The 13386-nt window shown below is 32.1% G+C and overlaps 2 protein-coding genes across 3 annotated transcripts; both read right to left on the bottom strand.

Moving 5' to 3' along the window:
* Positions 1 to 3619: 3619 nt before the first annotated feature.
* Positions 3620 to 6204, bottom strand: LOC102579265 (uncharacterized). Its single transcript, XM_006361705.2, has 7 exons — positions 5850 to 6204; positions 5645 to 5770; positions 5417 to 5575; positions 4712 to 4830; positions 4430 to 4621; positions 4259 to 4349; positions 3620 to 3930 (listed from the first exon to the last, which is right to left on the bottom strand). The coding sequence occupies exons 1-7, from the start codon at positions 6081 to 6083 to the stop codon at positions 3838 to 3840; spliced, it is 1014 nt and encodes a 337-aa protein (XP_006361767.1). The 5' UTR covers positions 6084 to 6204; the 3' UTR covers positions 3620 to 3837.
* Positions 6205 to 8029: 1825 nt separating this feature from the next.
* LOC102578720 (L-ascorbate peroxidase, cytosolic) lies at positions 8030 to 12729 on the bottom strand. 2 transcript variants are annotated; one of them, XM_006361704.2, is made up of 10 exons: positions 12629 to 12704; positions 12384 to 12532; positions 10293 to 10467; positions 10131 to 10196; positions 9406 to 9454; positions 9226 to 9308; positions 9028 to 9107; positions 8761 to 8863; positions 8523 to 8581; positions 8030 to 8314 (listed from the first exon to the last, which is right to left on the bottom strand). In XM_006361704.2, exons 2-10 carry the CDS (start codon positions 12500 to 12502, stop codon positions 8296 to 8298), a joined length of 753 nt encoding a protein of 250 aa, XP_006361766.2. In that variant the 5' UTR covers positions 12503 to 12532; positions 12629 to 12704; the 3' UTR covers positions 8030 to 8295. The 2 variants fall into 2 exon arrangements, with proteins under 2 accessions (XP_006361766.2, XP_015170961.1); XM_015315475.1 differs by lacking the exon at positions 8030 to 8314 and having other exon boundaries at positions 8519 to 8581; positions 12384 to 12530; positions 12628 to 12729.
* Between the last annotated feature and the right edge of the window lie 657 nt (positions 12730 to 13386).

Raw genomic sequence — 13386 nt, 5'->3', positions numbered from 1 at the left:
TGAACTCAACTATTTACTCTTTGCTTAACTTGAAACTTAAGTCTTAAAACAAAGTTAAAACGTTTGTGAAAGACTTTGGAAAAACTTTATAAACTTCTCTTGACTTACTTCTTAACTTTTAGACTTGACTCTTAACTTCTCTTGACTAACTTTCCTTGAATTGGATTATGGATTCAAGGTTCATGATCTCATGTTTATGGATGATTTCATGATGTTTATATGTACCTTAGAGTGTTGGAATCAACTAGAAAACATAGGTACATTGCTAAGGAACTAGTACGCAAATGTGGGGGACGAATGGGAAGAACTGACATCCCTGGCGCTCTGAGAGGCGCGGGGCGCCAGCCCTTGAAGATCAGAGACTGACTTGGGGAGCTCTGGCTGGCGCGGCGCCGCAGAGGTCAAAGATCAGAGGCCCCTCCCCAGGTGTTCCCCGACTTTTCTTCTCCGTTTTTCATCTCTAAACCCTCTAATTTCACTTAGTTCTTTCTCCAAACACTTAGAATCATTTATACCCTCAATATATGATGGATGCAACCCGAAATTACACCCGGAAACATAAATCAAATCATCAAGAAACTTCAACAACACAACCCACAAGAATTCAAACGAAACCTTCAACAATGTTCATCAAGAACTCAATTTCTAAACTTTCAAAGACTTAAATTCGCTGAATTGAATCATGGTTGGCGCGTGGGTGAACTAACCCATCGCTATGTGATCTCACATACCTCGTAGGGATCACCCCTTGACAAATTCCACAAGCTAAACTCGACAATCTTAACGAATCTTGATTTCTCTTTTCTCTTCTCCTCTTTTCCCTTTTCTCCAAGCCCTGGCGTGAAACTTCAACTTTTCTAAACTGGATAAAATCTGATTTTACCCCAATTAACTCCTAAAAATGAATTAGAATAATTAGGTAAGGAAAAGACTAAATTACCCTTCCAAAATTCGGATTAGACTTTCCTTATTTAAACAGCCCAACTTCCAAAGAGCATAACTCACTCATACGAACTCGGAATCGCGCAAACTCAGCGGCGTTGGAAATGTTATTCCAAGAGATTTCCAACCATATCTGGAAATACACCTAAATCATCCTGAGCTAGGAGTTATGACCGTTTGAAGTTGACCAAAACTCAACTTATTCTAACTTAACAAAATTTCCAGATTTTCATTCTTTCCAAAAATGACTATTTCCAATTATTAACTTCTTCCTAGTTATTTCAAATTGCAAGATGTTACATAGTACATCCCTAATCACACCGATTACAATTTGTGCCTCATTTTGATGATTTCTACGTCGAGTCCATTTACGTGCAAGCGCAGTTGGAGCCTCAAGTTGATTGGTCTTTAGAGATTTCGGTAATGGTTGTAGGAAAATAATACGTTCCCATGCCAAAACTACAATAAATAAAATTTAACATTTTTTAGAATACAATTAAATTTAAAAGTGCATCTTACTAAAATATAAAAAATAATTTTAAAAAATGTATACCTGCATTAAAGAGAAATCCACAAACTTCATTTGATTGTTTCATTGATGCACGACACAAGCAATTATACAAATATGATAATACGGCTACTTCCCATGCTTGTGTTGACATTACATTTAATTTTTTCATATCAATCAAAAGGTCAAAATTAAGCTTATTATAGATTTATCTGGAAATATTAACCAACCACATAATCATAATAAATATAATCTAAACCTTTGTTGCACCTCATGCTCAGTTGAATGATCTGTAATATCATCTAAACCCTCAATATGCTCAATTAATTTATATGTTAACAGTCAACTAACACCAGAAAAACAATCATTATCTGGTAATCATCCCGTTAATTCAAACATCATTTCTTATCTACCCAAAACTCCTAAAGTATCAGCGTCATTTAAAACTATATGACTACCATCTATTATCATTCCAAACAAAATTTCTACATATTGTAAATTTATGGTAGTCTCGCCAGTTCTCATGTGAAAGGTATGCGTTTCTAGACGCCACCTTTCAATTAAAGCAGAAATTAACCCGGAGTCATATGACACACATCCTACATCAAGAATTCCTTTAAACCTACAATTTTCAAAATACTGACGAACGCGAGGATGTATTGGATGATATTTTATACGTTGCCAACATTCAACATCACCGCGACACGTATATAAGCAAGAATTCTCTTTTCTTAAGCTACCGTTCCAAATTCCTTCAGAACGATGATGAACTTGAATTTTTAATACATCATACTCTACTGGACCAGGATGTACGTACATATTTGATGGATGCATATCTATATGCAAAATATAAAAATAAGTGTTAATGTTACTATAATTATTTAAAGACGAATATGTTCACAATATCATATAAAAGTTAAAAATTAATTCTTAAAATTGAAAATAAAATAAATCAAAACTTACCGGAAAGACTTTTGAAACAATTTGAAGGGAGAGTTACCGACTGAAAATTATAATTTCACCAATTAATAGAAGAAGTTTGAAGGGAGAGTTAACTATACTTCAACCAATTTATAAGAAATTTTAAATGACGTGTGAACTTTTCTATTTTTTAGGCATGCATGTGAGTTGATTTTTTTTTTATAATATGACATGTGAATATTTGAACAATTAAAAAAAATTGAAAAGGAATTTCACTGCTTGTTAGTGATTTGAAAAAAAAATACGATTTAAAAAAATTAAAAAAATTGCTGCCAAAGCGATTTAAAAATAATAATAAAAAAAAATATTTGTTTACTAAAATCGCTGCCTTCTTTTTTTTTTAAAAATTGTATTAAAATCGTTGCCTTGGCAGCGATTTTTTTAAAAATATATTATATTTTACCACTAAAATCCCTGCCTTGGCAACGATTTTAGCAAAAAAAAAAAAAAATTAAAATCGCTGCCTTGGCAGGATTTTTAAAAAAAATTGTTACTAAAATCGCTACGTATGGAGCAATTTTCAATCTAATTTTAATTTTAAAAATCTATTTTTTTGGACAAAATCGCTGGTAGGTCAGCGATGTTCTTTAAAAAAAGGAAAAAAAATTGGACAAAATCGTTGGTACGTCAGCGATTTTTATCTTTTAACGGAGTATCGGTGTGAAAACAAAATCGCTACGTTAGGAGCGATTTTACCCTTTTGGTTAAAAAAAACTTGATGTGCCCTTTTGAAATTTTTGTCAATTTTTTTTGGTCTTTAAGCTCCGGACTCCTATTTTCTTCAACTATTCAACTGCTCGAATAGTTTTGAATAATGTGTTGTTCATTAACTATCCATTTTGTCGAATCGGTCCAAAATATGTCTTATTGATCAACTATACAATTTCTCAAATCTGTTCAAAACATGTCTTGTTCATCAACTATACAATTCCTGAAATGGGTTCGAAACAATAAAAATCCCTTGTTTCTCAGCAATTTGTTGATTAGTGGCTGCAACAGTTCCACTGTATCCATGTTGTTAAAAACGAAGCAAGATGAAAAATCCGTACCAATTGGAAGTGATTTTTTTGTGTGTTTAGGAAACGAAGGAAAAGTTGAGATTGTTGGGAAGGAGAAAAGAAACAAGGTTATACATCTATATCTAGTAATAAAAAACTCCATAATCAATCTATTTTAGGTAATAACAAGTATGATGGAATGGTGACTGTCCCTAATTTTCTCTGCTTAAATATATGGACCAGTTGATCATGTCTCTATTGTTTTGTTTATGAAATTAACAACAAATAAAAAGACTTATTATTTACATACATATACTCTTGACCATCGCCTAATAGCATTTGCTTATATTTTGAAGTGTTTGATACTTTTAAGTTCAAAAAAATAATTGCAGATAAACATGACTCCTCTTACTGTCTGTGTACAGCTATTGAGATATCCAGTGGTTCTCCAGGAGTAGGTTCTAGTACCTTTGCATCTGGTAGTTCCTTTGACAAAAGTTGCTGCCACAAAGAAACAAGTTGCAAATGCATTTAACAACAATTCTTTAAAGTTCAACTGACTCAAATTACTTTTCTTTATGCATCTACACACAAATAAGTAAGACTGAATGAGTTTGTAAAAAATTAGTCCTCCATTCTCCTGTACAACTTACAAGTTAAGAATTGTTGCCTACCTATTACTTTCTCTTTTAGTAGAAATACAAAAAAGCACCAAGAAGCCAACTGTAAGATGAAGTAATTCCAAGCTAGGAAAAGAAAACACATAATGTCCATTGATCTAATGATGATTAATGGATAACACAGCTAGGATGAAGTTACAATAAAGTACCTTGAATGATTCAATTGTTCCTTCAGATTTTACAATACTAGCGAGAAGCCCTTTGCTGTCGAGGTCACCATTCTTCATCGCCACAACAAACCTATAAAAGTAAAGCATAATTACTTATTGAATTTTTCAACTTCAACTCACAAGCTAGCTTTAGATTTCAACATTACATACTTGGCAGAAAGGCATTTTGCAAGTTGAACTGCATCTTCTTGTCCGGAAACCAATGTAAAATTTGGTAGAAGTTGCTTTATGACAGGAGTGATAACAATGTCTGCCTTGTATTTCTCTAAGAAGGTCTTGCTATAGACACAGTGGGGTTCATAGTAGAGAGTAAGAGCACCTTTTGGAGAAGTGACAAGATATCTGGGAAAACATTATTACAAGAGTTGAGTGCAAAGTAACAATTATCATTGATATGGAGTGGAACAAACGATAATGTGTAATCAAATCTACCCATTCTCAGGTCGCTTCCAAGGAGGTCCAAGAACTGGCCCTGCAGTAGCCTCAATTTTAACCTGGAAGCCATTGCTCACTTCAATCTCAGAATCCTGGCCAGGTTCCAAGTAGATGACCTGGATGATGATTTTACACAGGTGTTAACTCATTATGTAAAGCATTTTGAACCTAATATTTTGTCAGCCAAACCTATCCCCATCATATATTTGTTACTCAAGATTTTCCAAAATCATCTCCCCTTTTTTAGTTTCCCATAGAAATGTCAAGTAAATAAGGAAAAGAAGACTGAACACCAATCAGATAAGAAGTAACATAAGAGGAGATATTCCTTTGTAAAATCATAAACTTTATTGAATGTTCACATTCTCTTTTTGTGAAACTGATTAACCATCATATAATTCATGAAAATAAGTCTTGTGCATTCTGTCTCAAACCGAAGCATTTATAGAGTTCCTCCTGATACATGAGGAATTGAGGAGACATTCATTCCTTTATCTAGCAAGCTTGACCAGTCTTTTTTCTATTTTAAGTAAATGTTACTTATAGTAGTAAGTTGTTTTGGTTAGAAAACATTGTATGGCTCATTTGGCATGTTGTAATCCAAGTGAAAAATACCATTTTTAGCGAAAAGACAGCTAAGTTACAAATAGCTTTAATATGAAGTGAGCAGTAAGGATTTTGTCATAATTATTATGAACTCACATTGGTGAAAAGAGGATCGAGCAGTGTCTTAGCATTTGGAGTAGCTATAACAGTGAGGTTTGGGAACTTGCGGGAGAGAGGCTTTAATGTGTTGAGATGACAATGATCATCAAGGCTTTGTGTAATGAGTAAGCAGTGTATTAATGGAAGGTCATCAATCTGCACATATATAAGAAAATATGAAGACATAATAATAATAATTTCATAGGTGATAGAAACAATTAGTACCTGGAAATTCTTGACAACTTTTTTGGCAGCATCATATAACCAAGGAATTCCAAAATCCAAGTTACCCACCAAGATTGGATCAACCAGAATTTTGATTCCTCCCACTTCCCACAACCAGCTATTCCCCTAAATAATAAATAATAAATAAATAAATAATAAATAATAAATAATACTCCAGATGGATGAAGATATATAGAAAATGCACCTCCAAGTAAGTTAATCTGAAGGTATCCTCAGACTCCTCCACATCTTTCTTATAGGCGGCAGAGATGAGTGTTGGGCGCAACCAAAGTGAAGATGAAGAAGATATTAAAAAAGGAAACCTGCCAGGTGAGAGCTTGAATTTGGTAAAATTTTCAGTTGCACGGAATCGGAACACTATCTCTTCTTTACTAGGTCTGCAGCTCAAGTATGGAACAAATTTGCAATCAATAGCCATCACTTCCTCTTCGTTTCACAATTAAACTTCACTTCATCATTATATTCAAACACATATACATAAATGGTTTAGGTTTTGCCATTTGGCATCCCCTATGTATTCTCTTTAAATCCTTATCTATAAACACCAAATACATTTAATTTCTTGTTTGGGTCCATAACTTATTCTATATAGTAGTTTTATAGGGTTATTGAATTTTAATAACTATAAGTATGATATTTATCAAAAATTACTATAGTTTATGTCTATATCTAACTTTTATTATTATTATTTATATAGTAATACAATTATAATTCTAATTCACTAAATAAGGTAATTTATGTTACTATGACAGACAACCCTTTAATTACTTCCTTAAGACTCTCAACTTTACTATTGAAAACATATCCACTCAGATTCCAATTAAATAAACAAAAATATTGTGATACATTTTACTCCATTGTTCTTACTTCATTATTCTTATTCAGGCGTCATAAAGGTATTCATAGAATTTTGTTTAGTTAAATTTATCTATTATATTTGATGAATTGATTGTATTTGTGAATGAATCTTATTTCTTTCGATTTTAAATAGGTGAACTCTATGACAAGCATAACTTGTACAGTAATTTCGATTTCTATAAATCTACATATGTGGCACTTCAATCAGACGATTCACGACACAAAATCTGATTTCCTACTAAGAAAAATGTATTAGTTATACAGTTAGCATATGACTACTTTGATTTCAAATGGATACAATGATTTATATAACTTAATGTATTAATATATCTAGAATACAAACCATCATAGAACTTAATGTATTAATTAATATATCAAACTTGGTAAAGTATATCAGTTTAGCATACGAGCACAACAATTTAAATACATTTACCTTATGAATACATCTATATAATATACATATGAATACCCTTGTTGTTAAACAAAAATTAGATACATTGGACAACCCAAAAATAAGAAAAATAGAACATAACACAATGTGAGGATTCAAATATACTTATATAAATGGAATACAATACAATACAAGTATCCAAATGTATAATTATTTCACTGTATAAAAAATTAAAAATCCCACAATTCACATTGTACTATTTTTTTTTTTTACAACTATATACATATGAATACAACTTGTTAATTTTTCCTCCTGTTTTTGTTGTACAACTAAACCTCAATATCTTTTTCCTCCTATTCTTGTTATACTACTTTTTTTCACTGCTATCGAAATCAACGAAGGAAGTTCATCCAACAATTCATCAAATAAATGTATACCGAAATACTGATTTTTGCCATTATAATGAAAAAAATCTCCAATCGAAATCCTATGAAAATAGATGAAACATATAGATGTATACAAATATAATCTTCATAAAAACAAGAAAAAATGCAATTAGAAGATAAATGAAGATGAATCACAAAAATCACTCCTGCAATTATGCAAAAGGATCGTGAATCAAAAGGATTTTTGAAAAAAAAAAAAAAAGCAAATCGATGTTATAGAAATATTGAAGATGGTAAACATAGGGAACAAGCACCGTAAAACATGCCTGGCATAATTGATTAGGCTTGTACTAATTACTTTGCTATTTAATATTTCTTAATATACTTATAAAATTGGAAAAAAAAGATTATTCATGTATAATTAATTAACTTTGCTATTTAATATTAAAGTGTATCCATATAATAACACAACAAAAGTAAACTATAGCTATTCATTTTAAATATATATTAATGTTTGCTATATCCTGTAGTTTTTCCTATTAGTTATCCGTCCTTTTGGGGAGGTGGAAGACTAATGTCACAATAACTACAAAAGCATTCCTTTATACTTCACTTTTCACATTCATGTATATTCACATTATTTTAATATAATGTATTATGACCTTCACTACTGAAATTACATCAAAACCAAATTTACTTATAAACCACCCATTTATTCCCCAATCAATATGAGATTCTGACGGACACTAGCAAAATATAACAAACTATTTTACCATTACATAATATATAGTATATACTAGTAACAAACATAAAGACACAAAAGTAGCATGATTACAAAACTCATAGCCAGACAATATATTTCTTCAATCATATAATATATGAAAAGTTGGTCTTTAGACCTTTAAAGTTTTAAATACATAAGTAGTACAAATGAAAAATTGGAAGAACCAGATTGATCTCTCCAGAGATTATTGAAACACCTTTCTGACCACACCTTACTCAGCATCTGCAAATCTGAATTTGAGTGCACAAAAACAACCAAGTTTAAGTTCTATATACTGTCGATATAAAACGTATTTAGACAACTTATGTCACTTATACATTAATAACTATAAGTAAGTTCTTATGAATAAGTAGTTGATAAACAGCAGAAACAGTCGCTGATCCTATTTAACGATGGATATGGCTAGCTAGCGAGGGATGTAGAATAAAGATAACTTACCCGAGCTCCGAGAGCTTCAAATGAGCTTCAGCATAATCAGCAAAGAATGCATCTTCATCCTGTAGAACAAAGGCATTTTCATCTAATTAGACAAAGAGGATCATCATATAAATGTTATGCAAGGTTAATTTTACAAATGATCATTCAACTTCCAATTTATCGCACTCAAGTATGTCTACGCCAGAAAATGGTACGTAAATATGGTCTTGAAAGAACAATCAGAATGTAGTCTACATACTGCAGCATATTTTTCAACAAGAGGACGGAATACTGGATCTTCTAAGAGTGCTTTGTCTGATGGTAGCTGGAGAAGACCTTCTTTCTCTCCACTCAGGAGTTCCCTGACATTCAAAAAAATGTTACAACATAGCGTACGAGTTATACCATTATTACAAGTTATTGAAGTGTGTGACAATCTCATGTAAGTGCCTACGCAATTAGAAAGAGCAAACTTCTATTCAGGAGGCAAAGTTAATTAGGAATCTCTATAGAGGAGTAAACTTACTTGAAATAGGAATTGTCAAATATCAGAGGGTTGTTGGTCCATGGTCCCTCAAATCCCGAGCGTTCTTTGTGGCACCTTCCCTGATTAAAGAATCAAGAAACCATGATACTGAATAAAATACAACGGAAATGTACATTCTGAAGGCACCATTTTCAAAGAGTAAGTGCAACATTATATCGATTCTTTTTGTGTACTTACCAGAGTGTGACCACCAGATAAAGCAACAATGTCTTTATCACTCAATCCCATGTGTCCAAAAACCTCCCTCAGATGATCTGAGCCTGAAGAAAACGAAAAAAAAGCAGCATGATTTTTCAGAGAGACCGTGTAGTTTGAGCTACTTCATCTACTTAAAGAGTAAAAGAAGCAAGCAGTAACCTTTGTTGGCGTCAGGCAAGCGGCCTTCTGGAGGTGGTTCTGTCTTGTCCTGGAAAGTAATAACCAACAATTGTCATTTTCATTAGCCGATGAAATTAATCGGTATAGAAGTTCTAAGTTGCCAATATTTTCCTGACATTTCACAATCAGTATTGCATTGTAATATAATCTTCTTGACAACAAGGAGCTAATCCTAGTGATCAAGTTCCTATAGTTCAAGTCCTAAAAGTTCAGCTTTCTTACATGCCATAAATTCAATAAACCGTTTCTTTAGAAAGACGACGACTATGTACACAATCCCCAAAAAAGACTATTTTTCATGTCAATCTAATGAAGATGGTGTAATATTGGATGGAGGTATAATTTTAGTATACGTAGGAAGAGAGGTTGTTTCTGAGAGACCCTCAGCTCAAGTGAAGCAAAACAAAGTAGTAATGAAAAGGAAAAATGATAGTGAAGAAAATATGACAACTAATACAAAAAGGAAAAACGACACCGAAGAGAAGTAATAGGCAGAGCACTTGTATCAGTAATACTGAAAATTTTAGAAGTAAACTTTTTTTAGTGAATAGTAACTACAAACACACGGAAATAGATGAAACCATGTATTGCATCTTCAAATTGGCTATCAAGCAAGAGACAGATTGGTACGTAAGTAACACACTTTTAATATACAGACGAACATTCTTGCGAGGCGAGAAATGAAAATTCATGTTACTAAATACCTGTCTCCCAGGATGAAAAGGAATATCGGGGCCTCCCGTAACTTCAACAGCAACTACTCCAGCCAACTTCAGTTTGTAACCAAGAAAGGCAACAGTTAGATGAAGTCACACAATAAGAAATGATTTTGTCCCGAGGCTTAAATTGCCTTAGAACTTCTATACCTGATAAAAGTCAGCGTAGGATAGGATTGGGAATTGCTCCTTGATCGGCTCCAAAAGTCGAACAGCAATGTCAAGACCATTGTTAGCTCCATGTTTAAGTTCATCAGGGTGCCTGATTGTTCCAAATGGACCACCAGTTTTGGTTTTGACATCATATGTCCCTGCTGAATGCCATCTGAAACCCAAGTAATCCAACACTTAAGGCACTCATCATGTAAAGAATTCTTAACAATTTACTTGAACCTTTTTTGTTTTGTGTCAACTTTGGACTTCAGCGTCCACACAGGTAAATTCTGGAGAACAAAGCGCATAACGACTAGTACCAGGGGCTGAGCCAGACTACCACAAGGGGGTTCATGGTCGAAGACTATATATATAAGATCATGATTAACTTTTATGTATATATAGTAGATTTTGAATCCCATTGGTTTCTTCGTGTGTTTACCTATTTATATTTTGAACACCCTTAGTAAAAATTCCGACTCTAGTACTAACTAGTGCTATACCCAAAAACCTCTATACCAAGACCATTTGTACATGTAAATGAACGGATATTGTAACATTTCCGTTGGGATTAAATTTATGAGTTTGCGCATACCTAAATTTTTAATGGATTTAACTTATATATATCGACAGTAGAATTATGCATCACTCCAGTCTCCCGTTGAAGTTAGGGAACTTATAAACATCGACAATGTAATGGTTTTTACATATTAATATTTTAATGTGTTGATACATATGTAAAATTAATTCTACCTTTATTCATTTTGTGTAATGCAAAGAACACAAAGCAAAGTACGTTACAAAGAGGAGAACATTTCCGTTCCAAAATAAAAGAAGAGTTTTTGTGGAATGTGATGTAATGACCTTTAACGTCATTTACATTCACAATGCGTCTCTCAAAATTAACTCGCGTCTTTATAATAACTCCTCTTGAAATATCCTATATAAGCAGCCTTTTGTGAACGTTATACGACACCGCCAAAAAGAAAAAGAAAATATCTTCCTCCTTTCTTCTTCTTAAAATATTTTATATTATACGACACCACTTTCAGCCATGAGGGCACGTGTTTAAGAGTAATTGTGGAACCTCAGAGAGCTACAGGCTACAACGATTTGCACCAGAGTTGGACCGAAATCGCTTTCAAGGCAGTAGCTTGACACAAGCCCGCAACATAGTATTTGTAATAAGTTATTTACTACTCCATTTGTCCAACAATACTTGTCCACTATACTAAAAATAGATGTCCAACAATACTTGTCCACTTTATGAAATTCATGGATAATTTACATTTAGTTCCTAATTTACCCTTATCATTAATTATAGTTATTTTTCTATTACATTTTTCAAGACATTATATTGTATTTATTATATTCAAAGGGTGATATGGTAAAATCACCCTTATATTTATAGTTCCTTAAGGGGTGTATCAAATCAATAGTAGACAATTATTATTGGACAGAGGAGAGTAATTCTAGTCTTATATTCCCTCTGTCCCTAATTACATGTCCACTTTTCCTTTTATAGTTGTCCTTAATTACTTGTCCACTTTGACAAATCAAGAAAGACAATTTTTTTTACCTATTATACCCTCAATTAAATAACTAATTACTTTGAAAAATGTAGAATTTTTCATCTACTTTATAAAATTAATAGGGATAAAATGGTAAACTCACTATGTCATTAATTGTGTCAATTCAAAAGTTAACAAGTAATTAGGGATAGAGGGAGTACTTCTAGTATCTTTTCCAACAACGCTTTACTTGTCTTATTATTCATATTACTAATCTCTTATCATTGAAATTCGTACATAGCACATTCAAATATGCCGTAGTTGATTACTAGGCAGAGCTAAAATTCGAAATTTATGATTTCCAGATTCTAGAAATTTACCTATGTGAGGCTCGAGGCAGAGCTAGGATTTTAAATTTATAGGTTCCAAATTCTGGAAAACACAACTAGTTAATACATGGATTATTTTCTCTTATACTTTTTTCTGCCAAACAAGTTCGAGTTTAAATTCTGAATTCGCCTACGAAACATAGGAATCAATAAACACAAGCACATAGAAAGAGAGAAAGAAAGCTTACGCTAATCTTAGGATAATTGGAGCACAATTCTTCTCGGCGATAAGTCCTCTGAGCTTTCTCTTACATTTTTCAACTGCCTTCTGATACTCTCCGCTCACCGTCGGATAACACTTCACCATTTCTCCGATCAACGATCGATTTCCAAATCTACAAATATCCCCAAAAATTTCAAAAATCAGGTCAAATTCAAACACAGTAGAATCTAAATTAACAAGTAATTAAACAAAAAATATACAAATCAAACCTTTGAAGCAAAATGTATTAGTAGAGTAGAGTGTCTGAGAGCAATGAAGATGAACTGAATATTTATTTATAGTAGAAAAAAAAAGGAAAATGGTTCATACTAGCATTTACTAGAAACGTCTAGCAACTGTTATGGGCGCCTTTGATTTTATTTTTTTTCGAAAGAGATTGTTTTTAAAAATAAAAGTTAAAAAAAATGAAAGGAGGACTTTTATAATAAGTATAGTTCAGCAAAAAAAAAAATTATAATATGTATACAATCAATGTACATATTGATATATAATGAATCATGTATATTTTCTCAAGTTCAAAATAAATGAATTATTTAAAAAATGATTTATAGTTTAAAATAAGTGAATTATTTAACGTTTAAGAGAATGTTAAGATTATTTATTTATTTAGATTTACTTTTTATTTCGTGAGGTTCTTAACTATTTCTAATATATTAATTTGGAAAGCAAAAGAGATAATAATGAAAAGTGGTATTTAATTGATGTTCTTAAATATATTTTTTACAGTGTGTCATCTACCAACAATTGACTTAATTAGTATGGAGTTATGAACTAGAGGGAGTATTAGGGCTGGGTATAAAATATCGAAAATTGAATTATCGAATTGAATTGAATTTTTTAATTATTTGATATTTGGTAATTCGATATTTAGTATGGTATTCGGGAGTAAAATTTTAGAATTATGGTATTCGGATTTAGGTTTGGTATGACTTATGAGACATTAGTACCATTTGATATTCAAAATTCTC

Source organism: Solanum tuberosum, unplaced genomic scaffold, assembly GCF_000226075.1.
Source record: "Solanum tuberosum cultivar DM 1-3 516 R44 unplaced genomic scaffold, SolTub_3.0 scf00371, whole genome shotgun sequence".
Taxonomy (NCBI): Eukaryota; Viridiplantae; Streptophyta; class Magnoliopsida; order Solanales; family Solanaceae; genus Solanum; species Solanum tuberosum.
This window is presented reverse-complemented; position numbering and strand designations above follow the sequence as displayed.

Coding starts and splice junctions, on each gene's coding strand:
- LOC102578720 (XM_006361704.2), bottom strand. CDS start 12,502: ATGGTGAAGTGTTATCCGACGGTGAGCGGAGAGTATCAGAAGGCAGTT. Junction 10,468..12,383: donor CCAATTATCCTAAGATTAGC/GTAAGCTTTCTT, acceptor CTTGGGTTTCAG/ATGGCATTCAGCAGGGACAT. Junction 8,864..9,027: donor TTTGACAATTCCTATTTCAA/GTAAGTTTACTC, acceptor TTTGAATGTCAG/GGAACTCCTGAGTGGAGAGA.
- LOC102579265 (XM_006361705.2), bottom strand. CDS start 6,083: ATGGCTATTGATTGCAAATTTGTTCCATACTTGAGCTGCAGACCTAGT. Junction 4,831..5,416: donor TCGATCCTCTTTTCACCAAT/GTGAGTTCATAA, acceptor ATCATCATCCAG/GTCATCTACTTGGAACCTGG. Junction 4,350..4,429: donor GCAAAATGCCTTTCTGCCAA/GTATGTAATGTT, acceptor TTACTTTTATAG/GTTTGTTGTGGCGATGAAGA.